General features: G+C 41.0%; 1 protein-coding gene across 10 annotated transcripts in view; it reads right to left on the bottom strand.

Moving 5' to 3' along the window:
* Positions 1-11,195: 11,195 nt before the first annotated feature.
* Sox5 (SRY-box transcription factor 5) overlaps positions 11,196-22,289 on the bottom strand; it is a 1,007,323-nt gene continuing 996,229 nt past the window's right edge. For 9 of the 10 annotated variants that reach the window (XM_028891773.2, XM_028891774.2, XM_028891778.2 and 6 more), the window contains 3 exons: positions 19,800-19,973; positions 13,587-13,803; positions 11,662-11,965 (listed from right to left, as the gene is read on the bottom strand). In XM_028891773.2, coding sequence (XP_028747606.1) covers positions 11,662-11,965; positions 13,587-13,803; positions 19,800-19,973 — 695 coding nt within the window. Of the gene's footprint in view, positions 11,966-13,586; positions 13,804-19,799; positions 19,974-22,289 lie in introns of all 10 variants that reach the window. The other variant, XM_028891770.2, reaches the window with a different exon arrangement.

Here is a 22,289-nt window from a genome sequence, read left to right as displayed (position 1 = left end):
GACAATACTATTGCCCAAATAGTTTTCAGGTGAAAACCTTATATGATCACGCAGGTGGAGGCTCATGCATGTGCGTTACATCGCAGAAACTGATGCTAGAAGGAGTGTGAGTATCTTATATTTTGATGGCTAGTTAATGATTTGTGAAGGTCAGTTGGGATGAATGTGAAAAGAGACCATAGACCTAGATATTTGTATAGGCTTGTGGCATACATAATTCCGATAGAAAATGATGTTGGGTAGATTCCATAGAGTAACATTCACATCCTGTGACATGACCGTATGGAGAGAATTACCAGAAAGTAACGATAACAGCTCAACTGTTGTGTGGATAATAATATGAAAAGCGAGAACTATTCAGCAGGTTTCTCTATTGTCTTCCAAAACTCTTCAAAAACTAAAAGTGTTTCCATTGGTGATGACTCTAGAACTCTTCGCGCCGAGCTTAATTGTTTATGAGTCGCTTATATAGTCATGGTATTCAAGCGCACTCTTTTACACTATGACGACTCGGAGGAAATGAGCCATATAGCTGCTGAGATGCATAGCTCATTTTTACTAATCTCGCATTGAGACATAAGTAGGTGTCCTAATAAGACAGGCCTTTTCATACAGCTATACTCACCTGATAGCATTTTAGTCACCAAAGAGATAACTCACTCTTAAGAGTATAGTCTGTCTCATTCGAGTGATTATCATCATAGATTAGTTCTACAACGTAAGGTGACACTACTCAGTCTGAACAGACACCTAGCTTAAAGACCCTATGGGGACTCTTTCCAAAAAATGATGATGATAATAACATATTATAACATATCGACTTGCACCAATAAATTCTCTCATTTTTTCCTTTTTCTTTCACATTTCATCTACACACAGACTCTCTTTCTTAACTAAAGCACAAATCTATACTAACTACAACGACAGAGAGTCCTCAGAAGAAGAGAGAAACTCTAGGTCAACAGATGATGACCACCCGAAACACCTTATTCTTTACTACTTCCATCAGTCTCAGCTTAACACACATGTCTCGCGATTGAACATTGTCTACGTCTAACTCACATCTCACGAACACACATCCCCCCAAATCGAGCGGTCTCACACATCGCGTGAGATGTGCTAGGACAAAGCACGTCACAGCGCCTCAACACACTCCAACTGCCACTCAGCTCAAAGGCTTTTCTCGGAGGAGACTCTATAACTCGCACAAAGCATATCCTAGAGACTATGATCGTCGAGAGAGGTGTTGATCCTTCAACACTCGCAAATGTGACTCACATCACAGATATTAACCACAAGACAAAGTTCTTGCTCAAATAATTAGCAACTCATATCGGATAGAAGTTGCCCGCATCTCTGAGTGCACACATCGCCACCTGGACGTGGTACCCAAATAGCTAGAAACCAAACACTGTCTTCATATCTCAAGTGGGCCCTAAGTCCAAGTCCTTCATGGGGGCTCCACAGCCACCAGAGTCCATACAGTTCATACGGCTTCCCATTATGTGTGGTCCGTCATCTCTGCACAGAATCCTATACAGGTTTTTTTTTTAACACATGCTTTGCATTCTAGATACGTCCTCTCATTGAAGTAAACGCTCTCAACCTGACATAGTATATAATACTTACGTCTCTCATTCGTTTTATCAACTTGTGGATTTTCCGTGGAACTCCTTGTTCAGTATTGCCATTATTTCCTGTTTCGACCTATTTAAAAACCAAGTATTTATGCACATGACTAAACTCAGAAAATGATTACTTCGTTATAATTTAAAAAAACATAACAACAATTCACATAATACCAGAACACACTCTGGCTGAGTGAAACAACCTGAGTGACGTTGCAGAGTTCAAAGCTGAGCTAAGATGGGATCTAAAGGATCAATTGGGTGGCACACCTTAATCAACAATACAATAACAATTGATAGACTTCATCTATAGTGTTGCTCGAGACATAGCAGATACTGAGGAGTGGAAATCTACAGAAAAATGGTCTAATTTTGTGTGAGAGAGTTTGCATAGCGATATAAAAGCATGAGCTCTACACCCTCTTGACGCTAGCAAAGAAACACATATAAATAGATAGAATAGTTTAGGTATACGAATGAAGTGACAAACTACACATGTTTATAATTTAGGCACATCTAAATCCAGGGATAGGAAGGCGTGAGAATCGACGCAAGAGGTACTCGTTGGTTGAACACATTCGCACACTTAAGAACGCACCTGAGCAGTAGGCGTAGACTAAACGAGAGAGAGCAATGAGTAACCTCAACTAGGGAGCAGGGAGACGACATTCTGAGTGTGCCTCACTTAGTACGTAGGAGATAGAGTAACAGTGGAATAAGAGTAATATAAAAAGAATGATAGTGGTCCTCGAATTGGGTTATTCAAAGAGGAGTGGTGGTCATGTAGGAGCTAAGGTAGAAGTGGAGATGGAGGACCGAGCATCAGAGGGTATTATATATTCTCTTATATTCTCTCTATTTCAGGAGATCAAGGAGATACGGGAGGAAAAAGATTGTATGAGAGTGTGAATGAGAATTGACCATGGGAGGCGAACTCAGAGGACATATCATATAGGTAGGGGAATTTATATGGGTTAAAGGGAGCGCGAGGTGTGGCGCTAGAGTGAGTGAAGGTTCTCAGGGTAGTAATCTATCTCAGGATTGACACACAATCTTTTGAGATAACATAACAATGGATCTTAGCGATTAACACCCAGCAAAGCGCACGCTGGTCCACAAGGATCCAAGTAGTGTCTACTACCTCTGGGTGACCAGCTAGAGCTTCATGTGTTGAGGCGTATATAGATATTCAATCAATCTATTAGAGTATATTGTTCGGAGTGCAATTTTTCTCTATTGATTTTTATTGGTCATATATATATTGTAAAAGACGCAGGTCGTCTCTACTGCCTGCTGTACACCAGTGATTCGCTCGCTGCCTGCTCTCCTCGTATATATCTTTTCTTACCATGTCACTTTGTTATACCACGAGGTGAATTCTCACGGATAGTAGCATACATATCAGATATATAGTGAGAATCATATCACACTATCCTTATGAGTACCTATTCTCTTTGCTCACCGTAAGTGAGCGTGTTGAGAAATCTAATAAAAGCGGTGCGCGCACCACTTAGGAAACAGAAATATACTAATTCATTGCCTTTTTGTATACGAAAGGTTAATCTTATAAAAGGTACGTATTATTTCAGTTTGCACACACCATGTAATCATTGACATTGGGTATTAATGCTTAAGGATATATGATATATAGAGTTGTGGAAATATTGATATATCTCAGTGAAACATTTACTATATTCGCTAAGATATTACACTATACTGATAAATGAGCTTTAACTGAAAGGTTTTCCTTTTGAGTGAGTTCAAATTGCACATTCATAGTAATTTATATACATTAAGCATGGATTATACCTGTGAAGTCTTAAATACTTGACGAGAAAAGTGATAATAATAATCTGAATTGAGATGATGATCAAGCATCGTGAGTTAAGTTATTCTCTTAAATCGCGTGTAGTGTGTCAATGTTTAGTGTGTCTCTCGATTAAGCTACTTACTCACTCCAGATAAAAGTATAATACTTAGGTATAATCTCTTAGTGTATATGTAAGTGTGGTAAAAACCGCACATCCCTGTACTACATCGTACTGACTTAGCACACACCCATAATGGATGTAAAAGACAAAGTGTCGATTCTTCTTACATGGCTATTTCACATTGTGTTTAATAAAATAGAGCACATTGTAACCATCTGCAGATTTCATTTCTCTTATAATTATAATAATTATTTTTAATATGGTATATTATATAATCTTATATTGCATGCGTTTGATTATTATCAGTGACAATCATAAATCTCTATAGATCACTCAGTAGTGATAAGGTAGATGAAGTGTTGTTTATCAGCACTAAATGTAGGGCTCTTGGCTTGTGCGGAGTTTGGAGTTATACAGAGTTAAGGCAAGCTGAGAGCGCAAATAACTTGAACTATGTAGAGCCATATAGACTAACGAATAGACATCAAGCTAGGTGGTCTCTAGTTCCTGTGCGTATTGTTACTACAAAATCTCGCTTTACCACATATGGATCTGTGCGTGTGTGCACAGTCTGCACTGTCGTTTTCCTCTATGCTCTTTATACCAACGAGAATACATATATATCCTCATGACATGGACGTCAGTAGTAATGCATTTAACTCTATCAACTAGTTTTAGTCCATATATAATAGTGATTATTTATTGGGTTAAACCAAATTCCATACCTCATAGGGATCTTGATTATTTTTTTATATGTATACAGAAAGATCTCTCATTTCTAAATAGTATATGCAAATATCTCACTATATGATAGTGTATATGTCATATAAGATTGCTCTTCCAAGAAATTCTGAATTTAATAAATAAATGTGAACAGGCAGTGTACAAAATAGATGTTGACTTCGCGTGTGTGGTCTTCACTTTTGCTAACGCATTTCTGGTGAGAGTCTACGCTCTCATAGTTATGCTGGTGTTTCTTGTAGTAGCTTGAAGTGACATACTGATTTCGAGATTATGTTAGATAGATAGTAATGGCTGGGTCTACATATATCGCTAGCGGTTTTGCGTGTATATCCTAATTGTAATATGCCTCGTGGAAGAGGACTATTCCTCACTGGCATAATTGCTTATACTTATGTATAAACCCGGTGTTCTGGTGGGATGGTAATACTTGGTGTATTTCACTTGGTAGGTATGTCATGAGACTGTGAGATTAACCAAAAAACTAAGTGTCGAGCACCGAATGTTTCTTCTGTTGTTGATAGCCAAGCTGAATCGGTTCTTCCTACTATTGGTGCTGTGCACATGTGAGATAAGGCTTTGCTATATGGTATTGCAAATTGGCGGATTAACCAATTGATAGACAGAATGTTTAGCCTTGCTTACATTGAAGAAGTCATAAGCGTATATTGTTTAAAGCGAGAAGTACTGAGCTATTCACAATTTGCATAATAATTAATCAGAGATCCAAATTGCTTTATTGGATAAATCAGGGTTGTTGCCATTTCTGTCGTAGCTGTATTAGATTACAGCGTTATCTGTTAAGCATTATAATAATTTGTTCTTTTTCTAAGTAAAGCTCAAATTCTACTAGTGCAGTTAAGACTCTATGCAGGTGTATCGTGTTCTCTCTGAGATAGTGCTCTTGGTGGCTCTTTGTTTAGCTCTCCACTCTATACCTCCGCACAAGTTTTAACTACTGTGTGGATATGGTGTTATCTAGAAAGAAAATACTTATATTTAATGTAGTGTAATCATATATTGGCTCTAATAGACGATTAAAGTCATTCACTTATAACATAATAAATGAATGTGTATGTAATATCAGAACTGCAAGTTCTTGGTGCACACTGAGTAAATAGGTGGCGATACTGATGAAGAAGAGGTGCGTTAATTTCTTTCTCTTTCCTGCTATCTTCTTAGAGACTTCGTGGTTGTCTCTCTATAGAGCCTCTATTCAGCAGGGACGGCAGAGTAGTGACCTGATCCATTGCGTGTTGAGTCTGTGGCAACGGCACCTCGCACAGCACACTGGAGAATCTTTCTTATAAACAGTTGTTCGCCTCGTAAGTTGCAACTAAGGGAGCTTTTATTTGGTAGAGAGTGAGGGTAGTGAGTTTTCCTTAACAGCTCAGATTTTCCCCATACGAAATCTGGTAAAACTGCTTCCAGAGTCTGGGGGTGTGCCCAAACACAGCCCTAGATGTTCAGCTTGTCCCTACATCTGTTTCCCCAATCCTGCAATGGGTGATTTCTGTCCAAGACAACAGTTTTGCAGACCTCATGTAACTGTGCTTTATGTGTTTTCTATGACGTTTTTGGTGCCCCCATGCCTGGAGTCTCTGAAGCCCATTGCTTGCCTAGGTGAACTCCTGGGTGCTGAGGGGATGGCTATTGCTGTAGTGATGGCTCCAATGTTCTCAAGGCCGTTCATGAGAGAGAGACTGAGAGCGTTTTCGGCCTGAGGTGTTCTGCAGAGACCTAAGCTCCATGTGGAAACATTGTGGACAAGAATAACTGATTCCCTATGCAGAGCAGAAGTAGGCACAGCAGGGGACGACAGCCCCTCTACCAAACAGAAGAGGTGCTTTGGAGACACCAGTGTTTACACAAGCATGTGGAGCTGAGACATGGCAGCAGCGTGGTTAATGTCCCAGATTCTGATTGATGACATCATGGATTGGGCCTAGGACTCTGCACTTCTATTAGTTAATCCTCAGTTCCATGGGTCAGCCTTTGTCACATACGCCTTTTAGTCACAGAGCATCAAGTGCTCGACCTCTATGTATGTTTTACAAGCATTCATAGTAGGTTTGTATCTCAGTTAGCTGATTGATACTGCTTACAAACAAAACCCCAAACCAATCAGTAACTCAAAAAACCCTCAGAGGAAGAAAGTGTGACACACAGAACTATCAAGACAGAAAACACATAGGGTTGAGAGCAGAAATGGCCCTTGGAAAAAAAAAAAAGACTTGTGTTTTTAACCACAGCTTTAAAAATGGATAACTGACTCCAGAACCTAAGGTGTGTTCTAAGCAATTAGAAGTGGTTACATGAAAACTGTACCTCACTGAGGTAAAAATGGTTCCGGCTGCTTAGTCTGGTGTGAGGAAACATGCCACCCACACACTGGGGTAGAATGTGATTATGGGTGTAAGAATAGCAACCCTCACCCAGCGGAGTGTTCTAGGAGCTATGGAAACTGTTGTCCCTGAGTCAGTGACACAGGAATGGACTCGGAGGGTGGGGTGATTCCTGACTGATTCCCATCTTAGCAAAGCCCTCATTTAAGCAAGAAGCCAGGAGTTCTCAGTTCAAAGTCAGTTAGCGCCATGATGTTTATGGAGAAGGAGACAGGTTCTCCAGACTTCTCTGTGTCTCATAAATGAACAGTTGCCCTTTCATAAACAAATCATGCAGAGAAACAGAATAATAGATAAAGAACACATTTGCTGTTTTTATTGGTGCCTTGCATGGCAGTAATACTGAAAAAGGAATGCAAAACAAAACAAAAGGAAATAAAAACAAAAACAGAAAAGCAAAAACAGGTTGGTGGAACCCACATCTTGTTTTTTTTTTTTTTTCCCAAGAGTACACAAACTCCTGTTTTATTCTTATTGTGGCATGAATGATAACATAAAACCAAAAAACATGAAAATATACAACTTATATTACACTATGTGTTATGAACAAAATAGAAATCTATAACTCTATGTTATATTTACACAATTCTTTTACTTTATTAAACTTCAAGTGAGATGGTAGTTTGCACATACTTTGTTTTAAGCTCCAGGCATTGATTGTCTCTTTTCTATTTTTTTAAAAATCATTAAAAAAAAAAAAAACAAACACAAACAAAACTTTTTCACTTGTGAAATCCAACTGTCAGAAAGACTAAGTGTGTTCGAGCCAGGGGAGCCGAATAAATACTGAGTGGGCCAGCAACAGACACACTGGGGCAGTCAGGGACCCGTCAGGAGGAAACTCAACACGTCACCTTCAACCTTCGGAACTTCACAATTAAATACGGTATACGTCTGGCTAAAGAAATGCCTATGCCCTACAAGACAGAGATAGCTCAGCCACTTTAAGTGGGTTTGTGTTTTTTTTTTCCTTTCAGACCTCATAAAGTTTTATTTCACTATTAACTTGATAGACAAATATTTTATAAACCTGTTTGTAAATATACAATTCAATAATTTACCCTTTAGAGTAAGGAAAGTATAATTATTTAAGTTTTTAAATGAGATACAAGAGGATTCTTCTGAGAACAGTATCAGCTTCTGCATTAAGAAGATATCTGAAACGGACCATAAAATGGTAAAGATAATTTCCTTCACGTGAACTAAGGTGACTGTACTTTAGAAATCAAATGCATGAAGGGACCTCATTAAAGAACACTCTACATTTTAATATTCATTCTCTGTGGGAGACTTGATTTCAACCATGATAAATATGTTTATTGGAAGTGTTTTGCACAAAGGTAATTCTTAGCTAGATGCCAAATGAACTCCCAAAGTTCACTTGACTAATCTGAGTAAAAATATATGTATGTGCACACCCATTTCTCCTGATTGTAGTAACTAGCCAAATAATCATTAACTTACAAACAACTTTAACCCATTTTTTTTCTGGTGAATGTTTTTCTTATATTTATATCAAACAGGACTATTTTTAGAGGTACCAATCACAAATATAAAAAGGAGAAACTGGCAGTATTATTCTTAGTGTTGGTATAAATGCGGGAACGATGGGGAAGGTAGGGGCGTGGCTTGAACAGATAGGCGGGGAGAAGGAATGAGGGATGCAGTTAGCTAGCTTGGATCTTTTCACTGTATCTTATTTCCTCTACTGTATCTTATTTGGTCATTGTGTGGCCTAGAAAAGAATATAAGGTTTAGGACCCTTTACAAAAATCATCACCCAATCAAAGGCCCAAAGGGCAAAGTGTTTAACACAGTTATGTTGCTATTAAAAGCACCTTTTATTTTTTCCCAAGTGACTTCAGTGCACTTCAGACATGAATAGAATTACCTTTGTTTTCGTCGTTCCCTGGGGAAAACTCTTGGACAAAGCAAACTCAGCATCCACTGAAGAAAATGCCAGGGCAGACTATGACGGGACATTACAGACTTGCTTTGTGGCTTTGTCTGGGCACAGTTTATCATGGACATAAACTCAACTCAACTGGAGAGTTTTGGCAGCTACAGGTCACTATGAACAATTTGTTTTCCCTTCAAATAAAACAATGCAGACCAAAGAGTTTGCTCAGATACCACTGTGTTGGGATGAGTTTTGGCCATGGATGCATTTAGTAGCATCTACCTGGAGCTAAAACAAAGTATTCTTGCTGCCCAAGGTCAGGAAAAAAAAAAAAAAGCAAGCTTGTCTAGAATGTGCTGTGAAACAGGAACCCAGCACACGAAGTGGAGAACCCACATCAGTCAGGAGGGTTTGTTAACAGACACAGAGAAACAACTTTTTTTTTATAAATCTGTTTTCACATTGTATGTTATAATGGTATAAAAACAAGTGTCTATTTTTTTCTTATTCAGAATGCTTCAAAACAAACAAAAATTGGCTCTAGATAATTGGTAATTAAATAACTAAAATGAGAGAAAAGAACATAAGTTAATTAAGATTGAACATGACCCTCCTACTAATTTACCCCTTCATATTAAACACCAGAACTGACACCACTGGGCCCAAACTGTTAACACAGAGGAAGTTGTGGATGGAGAAGCAAGTGTATGGGTGAGCATGTGTGTATCATGCGCACACATACATGTATGTGTGTACGTGTGTGTATGAGCTGGAAACAGAAGTGAGTTTTAAATACCTAACAGTTTACTGGCTATACTTCCAAATCAGATCAGAATGAAATAGAAAGGGAGAAATAAAATAAATTATACATAATTTACTAATCTGGGAACAGCTGACCATTATTATTATTATTATTATTATTACTATTATTATTATTATTATTATTTTATCATCATTTTACAACACTAGCAAAAAGGCAATTCAAATGAAAATACAGTCATTAAAAAAAACCCAAACAAACCACAAACAGAAAATAGAACCAAACGTCTGACATGCAGGTATGATCAGCTCCTCCAAGCAAAACCCCAGAGCAAGACTTTTGTGAGAGAGAGAAAAACAAAAAGGATTTTTTCTTCTTCTTTTGTTTTTTGTATGTGAAAATTCAAACTGGAGGGTGGTGTTTGGCGGGACAAAGTGAGAATGGGCTGGAACACTGTAACAGCTCCAGGCCACTGGCCCCAGGGCTTCCTGACAGAGTTCAATCAAAGAACGGTGAACAGCCTGAAATGAGTCTGTGTGTGTACAGGCCCTACCCCTGCCCTGGCCCTTTGGTTGGTGATGTCAGAACCAGCAGCCCAGGCACCACTGACTGTCTCTCAGCACGCACCCTGCTGGCAAACGGTCTTTAGTAGACTCAAACTACAGTAAAGGACCATGCAGTGGTGAGGGGCTCTGTGCTCTGCCAGGCTCCACTTTGTGGTGCTATGTTGAATTGTAACCAAATCCTGGTCCTTAGGGAATGAAATACATATGCCCCCCATTTGTGAAATGCAGCCTCTGACCTCATTGCATGGAGAGATGAAAAGAAAATCTTATAGAACCATCCGTTCTGTTTCCCTATCAGGAAAGGATGGAATGGTGGAGACATAAGCTAATTCTGTATTTCTGAAAAATGGCCAAATGTATTCAGTCAAAACAATGATTGTTTTGCTCAAAGTTTCAACAGGAAACACACACACACACACACACACACACACACACACACACACACACACACACCACTAAGTAGCAAACATGAGAAGGAAGCATTTGCTGGTAGCTTCCATGCTTGCCAAGCACATCTCCATGGCACAGGGCCAGCAGGTCCCCCAGTAATAAGCATACTGGAAACTGGGAAATAACATTTCTTAGCCCTGGGCTGAGTTCCATTGTTGCTGGAAGTGCAAAGTCAAGGTCAAGGTTGCTTCTAGACCACTTGCTTAGGAGGAGTGAGATTCCATCCCCACACATGGGTTTTGCTCACAATGGCCCAACATTATTCCCAATAGGAATGTATCTAATGTACCATGATCACACACATACACACACACACAGAAATCCAAGATCAGAAAATATTTTTCTCTAAATTTCTATGTCTCTCTCTCTCTCTCTTTTCACCTGAGAACGGCACCTACAGTTTCCATTAAAAAAAAAAAAAAAGAAAGAAATCTCACCAGTTGCTGGTGCATCAGCTCTTTCCAGGGACTGTTGAAGGTTTAACACTGTCCCAACTTGAGAAGGAGCAGGAGTAAGGAAGGAGCAGAAAATGAAGTTGGTGATCGCTTCAGTGTGGATTTGGCACTTGCTCAAAGACGTAGTGTTGTGTGCAAGAGTTAGAGGTCTCTAAAGAAAAGGATCGCTGATTTTGTGGTGCAGAAGCAGGGAAGGCAAAAACAGACTCTTCTTTCCCTCTCTCCCCCACCCTCACACACAGGCCACCATCTTTAAAGCAGAGATAGGGAGGGTGGAGGGATCAACCACCCATCTCCCTCTTTCTGTCAGGTGCAAGACAACAATCACAAAAGAGGAAAAAAGAAAGAAAAGGTCAAAGGAAAACCCAGAACCACCCCCCCCCCATCCAAACAGAACAAAACAGAACTTAATTTCTTTTTAAAAACTGTAGCACAAAACAACAAGACACATTCACAAGCCACTTGTTGGCACTGTGTACCTGAGTGAGAATTTCTAGTTATAGAACAAACAGCCATAAAGTTTATTAAAAAAAAAAAAAGTTGACGGGTGAGACTTCAGTGCTGGGGTGTAGCAGCTGAGTTACTGGCATTGTTTTTACCCATAGCTTATTTCAATCGCTTGTTGATGTCGTTTGCTTGTAACGGTTTTCCTTTCCGAGCCTTTTGAGGCTGAGGTCTATTTGTCAGCTGATGTCCCAACTATTTAAGACTAACAGTTAAAATAACAGTCAGTGTATGAGAAAGTTAATGTGCTTGGCCACTGGCAAGGATGGACCAGCTAGGGCTTCTTTAAGTCCTCAGCTCACCGCAGTCTGTCGGCCCTTATCAGTTGGCTTGTCCTGCAATATGGTTTTCGCTGTCACTCCCATAATCTACATCTGGGTCATCTTCTTCCTCATCATACTCGTCGTAAATCTCTCCGTTGATGTCCTCAGCCTGGATTTCCTCTTTGATATGAGGCTCCTCTCCCTTCACGCCGTAAGTGCTCTGAATCACGGGCATCCCAGGCTCTGGGCTGCTGGACACACTTGAGTGCTCTGAGGGCAGGTGAGGGGATGGCATTCCTGCCATGGCGATGGCTCCAGGGTACACAACTCCGGCAGTTGCGATGGGAATCTGTGCTTGTTGCCTGTCACAGAAAAAGGGGGTGGGTATGTACATGAGGTCTCAGCTTTACTCAGGCTCAGCACCATCTAACCGGAACCAGCGTTCACCCAATTACCCAGTGTACTTAAAGGACATCCCATGTTGATTCTAATGCCTTACCTGCTTGGACTGTGCTTCATAGATTAGGAGGCATTTAGTTGAATTGCCATTTGGTAATTAAAATAATCTCCTTTTTTATTATTAGGAAAAAATTCTGGCACAGAGAGATTAAGCAAAATTACCCAGGAGGTTGCCTCCCAGTTCACTTTGCCTTCACTAGGACAAATGGAAAGAGTTCCTATTTGTCCTACAATGGAACCTAAAGATAGTTCAAGTGTAATGGAAAACATCTCTAAACAATTTAGAACTTTCATAATACGGTTATAGTCCCAAAGCATTAGAAGATAAAGCTATCATGTTATCTACCCACTGTTTGAAATGGTATGAACCCCTTTTGGGGTAGGAGGCAGAGCCAGCCTCGAAGACATACCACCCCAGAAATTGCCTGGAGTGCCACACTTGTTTCTACTGTCCCACTCTTGAGACTTTAAAACTTTTTAACCTGGGAACTCTGTCTTCTCGGGTTTGCACTGGCCCTGAGAGGTGACTTTAGCTGGTACTGGTAGGATGGGATTCACGGGCATCCGTCTGGGCTTTCCTTCTTTCGTTCATCTATTCACAGTACTACTATATACTCCAGAGAGGGTGGCCTCCCAGAGCCCTGGGCAGAGCACACTGGCTCTGGAGGGGTATGGCAGGTATGATCACCTTTCTTTTATTCTTCAGCCACTGTCTGCCTATACCCAGAGTGGTATTTGCTATCCTATGCTCTCTGGATCTTCTTCCTGTTACAAGTGTGAATGACTTTATTCCTGTGTGTCTTGAGAATCCTACAGTGCCACTGCAGACAGCATGCAGCATCACTGTGCAAGGCCTCGCTATGGAAAGCAGAGAAGAGCATCCGTGGGGCACGGTTCGAAATGCAGGATGGAACTCTCCTGTCTATGACTTTGCTGTGTCCTAAATGTAATCTCTACTGGATGAGATGCACACACAGAAAGCGCGCATGCACATGTGTATGTGTGTGTGTGCTTGTGCATGCATGTGAGTGTGTGTGCACACGCGTGTAACTCCACATTATTCAGAAACAAGTGATTCTTTTGGGACTACAGTTAGGTTGTGCTATCTGGACTAAGCTGCCAGTGGTGAGATTTATCATGGTCAAGTGCTGGAAGTGAACACCAGCCCAGGAAAGCACAGGTAAGATCCTGGCCTACCTTGAAGTGTGTAACGGCAAAGACCAAGACTAGCTTTATTAGTGAAGTGATTCTGTTTTCAAATAACTTGTGAATAAACCTCATAGAAGCAGCTAGCAGTGGACATGTCTCCACACACAAACACAGAAACACATATGTGTCTGTCTGTAGGCTATGTATGTTTTCAGGGCTACATACAGGGTACAAAGTAATCTTGGAAAAAAGACTGCAGGTTCCTTTTCCAAAGGTCGCTCTGCAACTTAGCAGCCAAGGGACGGACTATTCCCTCTGGAAAACAGGAAGCTGGCCTGATGTGATACAGGGTCAGGAGGATGTTCTTTCTCATACCCGACATTGAAGTACTGTCGCATTTCCTGCCTCCGGTTCCGCATGATGGCCTTGTACTCCCCGATGCGCAGCTTCTTGCCATCCACCAGGCAGGTGCGCTTCGGCCTGGGCTTGTACTTATAATCTGGGTACTTCTCCAGGTGCTGTTTGCTGAGGCGGGCCTGCTCTTCATAATATGGCTGTTTCTCTAGGTTGGTCATAGCTTTCCAGCGAGATCCTGTGGAGACAAGGAGGTTAGGATGCCAATTTGCAGTGCTTCTAAGAATCCTAAAAAAAGAGATGCCATGGAGAACAAGGAAGAAATTGAGAAAAAATGTTGGACAAAATCCAGAACTATATAAACATGTTTCTGATTAGCAAGATCAACTTGAAAGGCGAGATTTTCACAAGAGCAGAGGTGTCTGCAAGGAAATTATGCACCCCAAGACATGAGCACTGGGCAATGTATTATTTTTGACTTGAATGAACAGTTTAACTAAACTTGCTTATTATGCACTGAAAAGCTCAAGAATTTTATATGATGCAGTTAAACTGCTAAAAGCTCCATGTGAATTCATCACATATTGTGAATCTGTAACTTACTCAGTCTTTGAGTATTTCTATATTGAGGGCACATTGCTTATCACAGAAGTTCAAGCATCACATGGTTTTAGAAACTATGTCTATAAAACACACTGTGCTTAAAAATTAACTCCTCTAAATGGGTACATGTGATTAAAGTTATATGAGGAGTAGGATTGGGGGATTACCATGGGTGAGAACTGTGCTGAGAACTTGAGTCACCTTGGGTCCTGGATGGCTCATCAGCAAAGTCTGACTCCCATGGTGGCTGGAGAGAAGTGACATGGACAAGTTGTTCTCTGACCTCCACATGTTCACATAATATGTTACAATATTTTAAAAAAAGAAAGTAATGTCATCTTGCTACTATCATTCTTGTGAGGTAGACAGCATTCCTGTCTGTTTCCATAGATGAGAGAATTGATTTTCACATACATGAAATAACCTACCCAACACCATGCACCTACTAACTGTAGATATGACTCATAAATATGTATTCCTGCATATACATTACTCTGTGATCTAGTAGACACTAGAAGTAACATAATAAATATTCACTGAGTAAGACTTTTAACAACTCCTTTAAAAGGAAGCATGCCTTGTTTCATGATAATCAACGATAGTGGTATTGATTCATTTTTTCCCCTTTCCATTGTTTTGTGTTGAATCTAACACGGATTTAGAAGGATACAAAACAAGTTTGCAGCCTTACTAAAAATAGCATATGATAATTCTTGGTTTAAGGTTTAGATAGGGTTGGATGCTTTTGTCCTGTCAGTATGGCCAAGTATAGTAAGAACGCAGGGAGTGGGGTTGCTGTAGTCTTAAGTCAGACTTAAAACCCTAGTGCAGGTGAGGTATGCTTCTCTGAAAAATGGTTAGCTCATCCTAAGTCAAATGTATGAACCCTACAAACTGAAACATAGGAGCTGCCTATAGCTGTAGATGGTGCACAGTCCCCTCTCTATGCCAAGAATCAGCCTGGAATTCCATCATCATTGTGTGGCGTGACTAAGGAGGGAAAGCTAATCTGACTGTTGTAGATCTGACTCATAATTGGGAGGTCTTTGAGGTAAGCCTCTCCAAGGTGGTGGAGAGCAGATACAATCATTGGGTGCAAGCCTCGGTGGGACACTGGCAGGTCTGTAGGTAAGGGTGCCTAGGAGGGAAGGAGAGGAAGAACACAAGTGCCCATTTACTGCCACTGGATGACCTGTGCCCCTGAGCAAGAAGACCATCACCCCAACAACTATCTTGATAAAGTCTCTCCATCTCAAGTCTGTCATGACAGCAACAAAAAGGGCCCTTCCTTCCTTCAGGTGTCATCTAGAGGAGAGCTTAAAAGCCATAATCATGTAAGTCAGGCGGGGCCAGCATACTGTTGAGCACTCTCCCCTAGAACTAGAGAAGAGCCTATATGTACCCCATCATAGAGTGGACAGGGAAGCCTTTCTTTCCTATGGGAGCACAGGCCAACCCATTAGCAGTGTTTTAGATAGCTTCCTCAACTCCCATCTAGATTGCTTTTATCATTTCATTTTATCCCAAATAGAAATTCAGTTAGCAGAGTTCCTGGTTTTTATTTTAAAACTCATGCTTGAGCAGCACGTCCAGTGTGGTCAGCCCTAAACTCTACCTCACATTACATTCTAGAACAGGAAGGTTCTTAACCTTCCTAACACTGTGACACTTTAACACAATTCCTTGTGTTGTGGTGACCCCCAACCATAAAATCATTTCATTGCTACTTCATAATTGTCATTTTGCTACTGTTAGCAATTGCTTGATATGTAGGTTATCTGATACGTGACCCCCCAGAGGGTCACGACCCACAGATTGAGAATTACTGCTTTGGCAGGCCTTTCCTATTGGCAGGCTGCTTCTGGGTATGTCATCACAAACAGATAATATACTATTGAATAAGATTGACTCCTTTCATGGCATTTATTGCCAGGATGTAGACCAGCTTTCAAAACACAGACCAGCTCATAAGGGTCAGTTTATCACAAACAGCCTCCTGGAAAGTAGAAATAGAGTGAAAATCATGAGTCTAGGGCAGCTGACTTAGAGCAAAATCTATTATCTTCTCTGAAAACTAAATACAGAAATAAGGGAATTTAATTAGATTATGAAGTATTCTTCTTCCCAAATTTTCTCTAAAATATCTCTTCCCTAAGAAAAGGAAATGTTTATCCTGAAGGTAACCTGTCTTGGATCGACAGTCATTTTTATATTTCCTATCATGTGCAGAATGCTGGGTTGGTAGGTGAGAATTAAAACTCCTTGCTTTAACTTCTGACAGCATGTTTCCACTAAGAGTACCCAGCCTTGAGCTATATTCTAAAATAAGTCAACATCATAATTACAAATACAAATTCCTTTTGCTTTTAGAGACAGGGTCTCTCCAGGAAGCTCAGTTAGTCAGTCTTCCTGCTTTCATATTCCAGGTTCTGGGATTATTGGCATGTATGCCCCCACTACTCAGCTTACAGATTTATTTGCTCATAATTACGAATTACGACACTCAAGTGCTAACTGGGATGCAGCGGCCCAACGCCATCCTAGGACCGTGCAGTCTCAGTGTGGAGGCAAATCCAGTTTACATCTTTAATAATTCCTCTGGGTGAAGATAGCCAACTGGTAAGTTGGGTTTGGTCTCAATGGCCCCCTGGCAACAGTGGCAGCTGACTGCAGATCCCATAAACACACTCCTTGAGGATGATAGCAAAGACATTGTAGTAGCCCAGCCTCTTCCCCCCAAAAGGCGGAAACAGTTACTTGGTTTGTGCCCACAGCTATTTACAGTGAGGAAGTGTTATGCTGTGGGCTGTTTGCAGTGAAAATGAATAGACTATTGGGAATGCCTCCTCATAACGAAAGAGGAAGTTACAACAACAAAAAATTTGGTGCTCAAAATAAGAGAGAATAAGGAACCTTCACTTTTTGTGTGTGTGTTTGTTTAGACTTCTTCTCAGTCTGGCAGTATGCTACAAGAAGAGAGCTGTGCTGAGCAGCTAGGTCATCTCCATGGGGCATGTAATGAATTTGCACATTTTACTCCAACTACTGTATATCTAATCAGAAAAAGATGTCCCCCAGTCCCTGATCTCGCGCCAAACAGTAAAAGGTGATTCCTTATGTTAACAATTTCAGCAGAATGGCTTATTAAAACCAGATTTTAGGGTATTATAAAATGCTTAGAAGCCCTTTAAAATGTCAACTAGGATCCCCAGAGACTACGTAAAATGTCAACCCAGCTCAAGCGCCTGTTTTAAGCAGAATGAATTAGCAGCATGCTGTCGGAGGCTGTTATCCAAAACAATCAGTAAAGAGAAAAACATCAAGTCTTCTTTGTACTTTTATATGAAATAGGCCATTCTGAACCATTTTGTGCCTATTTGAAGATTTTATATTTACTTAAAGCTATGACTAAATATTGAGGCCCCAAACACTTCAGTGTTTAATTTTTGTGTGACGATAAATGCTGTATGTTTAATTAATACGGCTTCATCAGCAAGTCTTGGGCTAGAAACACCTTACATATGGACTGTAATGGCAGAGATCATATGGCAACTCTCACCTTGAGTCAGAAATGGATTCTCCTAGCCTGTTAGTGCTTCACCATAAGGAATCTTTGCTACAATTCCTAGAAAAATGATTGTCTTAAAAACAACACTTCCATTTTTTTTTAATGTGTGTGTGAGTGTGGTGGTTGATTGTGGAGACCAGATAAGGGCTTTGGGTACTCCAGACCTGCAGCTACTGAAACCCTAACTCAGGCAGCAAGCGTTCTTAACCACTGAGCTCCTCCCTAGTCACCACAGCACCACTCAAAACCATCTGCTCTTCTCTCTAGAATAAAGTTTTAACCAGTGAGATGGATTTAGCACTGAGCTACTTTGTCAAGTGATTCCAGATGATGCAGGTGAGGCATGTTCAAATTTGGGGAATTCCTCCAGACACAGTGGCACACTCCTTCAATCCATTTGGTAAGGAAGGGCAGTCACATCTCTCTGAGTGCGAGGCCAGCCTGGTCTATATAGTGAGGCCCTGTCTTAAAAACTACTGAGAAATTCATGGGTTGGGTAGTTCATGATGAAGGAGAATGGAGTAAGTAAAGGGAGACATGGGTCAGCGATGGGAGAGGCCTTGGAGACATGTTTCCCCTTCATCACTTCAGCATTGTACTTGGTACCAATTTATGTTTTCATACGTAGAAATCCTGTTTCTGCAACCGAACTTCACTTGTTCTAATCTTCCAGACAACATCCATGCATTCATCTGGAAACTATTCTAGAGGAAAACACTAACACAAACATACATTTTAGTGGATGTGTTTTTATGTGATCTGATGGCATTGCATGTGCACCTCGTGACCTGGGTGGCATCTGCTGCCTTTCCTGAGAACATGGGAGTATAAATACAGAAGGGCACATCCAGTCACTACTTGTTGGTGATCAGTTCTTTAATGGACCTGCAAAGATATTTCTTTATAATGTACATTTAATTCTAAGAGCGTCATTGATTTTAATAAAGCTTAAATAGTCTATGCATATACTATTTCTTATTTTCAAGGCCTAGTGTTTTTCTGACAGAGCTAGGTGCTTTCATTCTGAACTCTCATGGTTAGAGAATGGACAATGCAAAAATCTGCCTTGTTGTTCTCATGCATCATGCTACTTGGAAATAAAGATGAGGATAATGGTAACAATATGGTGAAGGCAAGGTTAAAGACAAATGGAGAATGGAACCTTCATTTGCTTAAATTCTGCCTGGCTCTTGTCTTAAGTCAGTCTACAGGAAGTCCTTCTGTATTCTGTGCCCTCCCTCCCTCTCCGTCTTCTCTATGTCCACTTTGGGGTCAATGTGTGCCATGTCTTCTGGCATGCTGGAGACTGCAAAGCTTCTTTTCAGTTAAGCTCAAGGCTATGCCACATCCCAAGAGTTACCAAGAGCACCTTTAGTCCATAGGGTTACGGAATGTATAGGAATGGGAATTCTAGATCTTAGGTTCTGATTAACCAACCTGGGGCCTTCCACTCTCCTTCCCCCTGCACATCATGCACACTAAACACAACTCTAAAATCTGTACATGTCTACAATGGAGGACAAAAGAAAGATGAGACCTGCATGACTAGTTCATGAAGGAAATGAAAAAACAAAGGCCATCACCATGAATGCCTCATGTGAAAGCTATACTTGGTCTGTCATAAATCTTGAAGCAGGGGGACTTTACAGTAAAATGGGCATGGCCATTCCCCAGGGGGCATTACAAACTGGGTTTATCATACGCGGGATACTCTGTTGTTCACAGGGCCCTCAGTGATGGTGCTAACATTTGGGAAAAGCAGAAGGCAGGAGCAGGCTGCCTTCCACACTCAGTCTTTCTCTGATCTCATGAGAGTAGTGTATATCTATTGGTGTCCACTCAGGCCTCCAGGTTTCCCTTACCCACAACCCACTCAGGCCTCCAGGCTTCCCTTACCCACAACCCACTCAGGCCTCCAGGCTCTCCTTACCCACAACCCACTCAGGCCTCCAGGCTCTCCTTACCCATAATCCACTCAGGCCTCCAGGCTCTCCTTACCCAGCACCCTTCAGGCTTCCACACTCTCCTTACCCACAACCCTCAGGCTTCCACACTGTGCTTACCCAATATCTTGCTGATGTTGGAATTGTGCATGTCAGGAAAAGCCTGAAGGATTTTCCTCCGTTCATCTTTTGCCCACACCATGAAGGCATTCATCGGACGCTTTATATGGGGCTCGTTGCTGCCACGTCCCCGAGATTCCCTGTAAATTCTTGACTCTGAAACTCCGGCGCTTCCTAGAAACAGGGAACATCACCATGCATGTCAGTGTTGAGACTCTGGCAGCACACTACTCCCCGATGACTGTTTTCTTAGTCTATTAAAATATCTGAAAACAAAAAGTACTTCTGATAATGGTACTCCCAGTTCCTAAGACAGATGCTTGCTTATGAAGTGTCTGTGATAAGCCTGTGGCAGCAAATGTGTATTTTTAACCCAGTTCTCATTACTTCTTGGGCTTTCAAAAGACTATGGACAGTTTGAGTATTTACTGAAGAGCCCATGGGAAGCTGAGACGTACTGTTTTTTGGATTCTTTTGGGGGTATCAGTACTGCAGAAATATTACAAATACAAAGGATCTGATAAAACCATGGGACACTCAGGGGTGTAGCAGGCTGGGTTAGGAAAGGCTACACCAATACTATGAGAACCTGAAGTATTTGTACCTCTCTTTTGTCTCTGAGGACACATCAGTAAAACATGCTAGATAGAACTTTGGCCAAAACAATATAAAGATCTCCCTTTAATGTGGTTGGTGTTTCTTTTCAATCATCTATCTATCTATCTATCTATCTATCCATCTAATCTATCTCTAGCTATCTAGCTATCTATCTTATCTATCTTATCTATCTATCTATCTATCTATCTATCTATCTATCTATCTATCTATCTATCTATCATGACAGTCTATCCTGCCTGTAAAGGCAATAGCCAATGGATAGATGCAGGAGAAAGAATCAATTAATTAGTATGTTATTATTGGCTCTTGTTTTCTGTCATGTTTAAAGTAGGGGGAAAAACATATATTTCACTGAATGTTTTCTCCTAACATGCTATCAAAAGACCAATTGATGGTTGCATTTAGTTATCAAGGGTCACTGATGATAAAGTACCCCTCAACTCCCGTGAGTCACACTGAACCTCAGGAAGCTGCACTCTCCCTCCTCTGGCCTCATGTGACTTCATAAAGCATCTTTGTCAGAGTAGCTCACAGCTTGACAGCCAAGATGTTTGGGTTTTGGCGATGAGAACAAGAGAAGCCAGGAAACATGGCACTCTGCAGCTAAGTCTTCACTGGTGTCATTATTTAAAAAGAAAAAAGGAAAAAAAAAAAACAGCATAAAACTTAGATGCTGGGACTTTCTAGTGCTGTGCCACCAAGAAAATCATATCTTTCTTTTTAAAATCCCCCTTATTAATCCATATACCAAAATCTGAAGAAGCAGTAGGCAATCAATCAATATTACCTCTATAGAGTTGGCAAATTAAAAACAACAACAGCAAAGCAGCATCTCTCTAGGTAGCACAGTTCATGGTTCCTCATTCATTATGTGCTCCTTGCTCCATGTAGACTGGAAGCTACTTTGCATATGCACACCACTCAATTAGACAGCGGCAGCACAAGCTTTGCTGTTGGAATGCTCATTGCCAGAGTATATTTTATCATGCAAGCATAACTTAAAATTGATGGAATGTGTTACAACCAATAACTGCCTCTTGATTGACAAGCACAGTGCTAATGCACAACATCATCTTCTGAAATGGGTTTGTAACTAGGGAATGATCATAGGCACATCTGCCGTTTCCGGCTCTTACACCTTACAGCAACATAAGCCATGAGAGCAGCAGTGCGGGACTTCGTCAACTCTAAATAGGCTCTTTGTATGTACGTCAGCCAGGTTTATTCTCCCTGATGCACTAGCAAGACGCAGACGGGGATGGATGCAAGCTTTTCTTTCTTTCTTTTTTTTCCCCTGGTGCTCCAATTGAACATGTTCAGTTTTGATGGGATCACGAAATGAGATGTTTAAGCTTGCCTAGGTTTTGGCTGCTGAGAACCTTGATGGCCAGAGAAGTGTGTGTGCTAAGGAGTCTCAGGGACTCCTCCCTTCCGCAGTCTGTATCTCCAGGGTTTGCCAAGTTTTTTTCCAGCCTGCAGCAAGGCTGGGCCACTAAAGTCCCAAAACACATTAACCTGGTACTAGAGGAAAGACATGGTTGGGGTCCTGTATAAGAGAAACTATACTTTCTTCTCATGTTCTCTTTCCTGTCTCAGCTGAATTGGGTATCTGGCTGCTGGGTGAGATGTTTGAAGCTTGAGGTATAGGAGTGGAGCATGGAGTTCCCCATATGGATGCTGGTAAGATGGGGTCTAGATGTGAGGTTAGAGTAGTATCTGTCTAGTAGTAATGTGTGAGGACAGTGTGTCAGAAAAGGCTCCAAGTTCAAGGAAAATGCCCAGAGCATGTCCTCTGAACCATGCATTTAGCTGTGAATGCAAGCCACAAAATCAGCTGATAGATACGCAGTTCTACAAAGTTTGGCATACAGG

The sequence above is a fragment of the Peromyscus leucopus genome, chromosome 3 (genome assembly GCF_004664715.2).
Source record: "Peromyscus leucopus breed LL Stock chromosome 3, UCI_PerLeu_2.1, whole genome shotgun sequence".
Classification (NCBI taxonomy): domain Eukaryota; kingdom Metazoa; phylum Chordata; class Mammalia; order Rodentia; family Cricetidae; genus Peromyscus; species Peromyscus leucopus.
The sequence above is the reverse complement of the archived record's forward strand: the minus strand, read 5'-3'. Positions and strand labels throughout refer to the sequence as shown.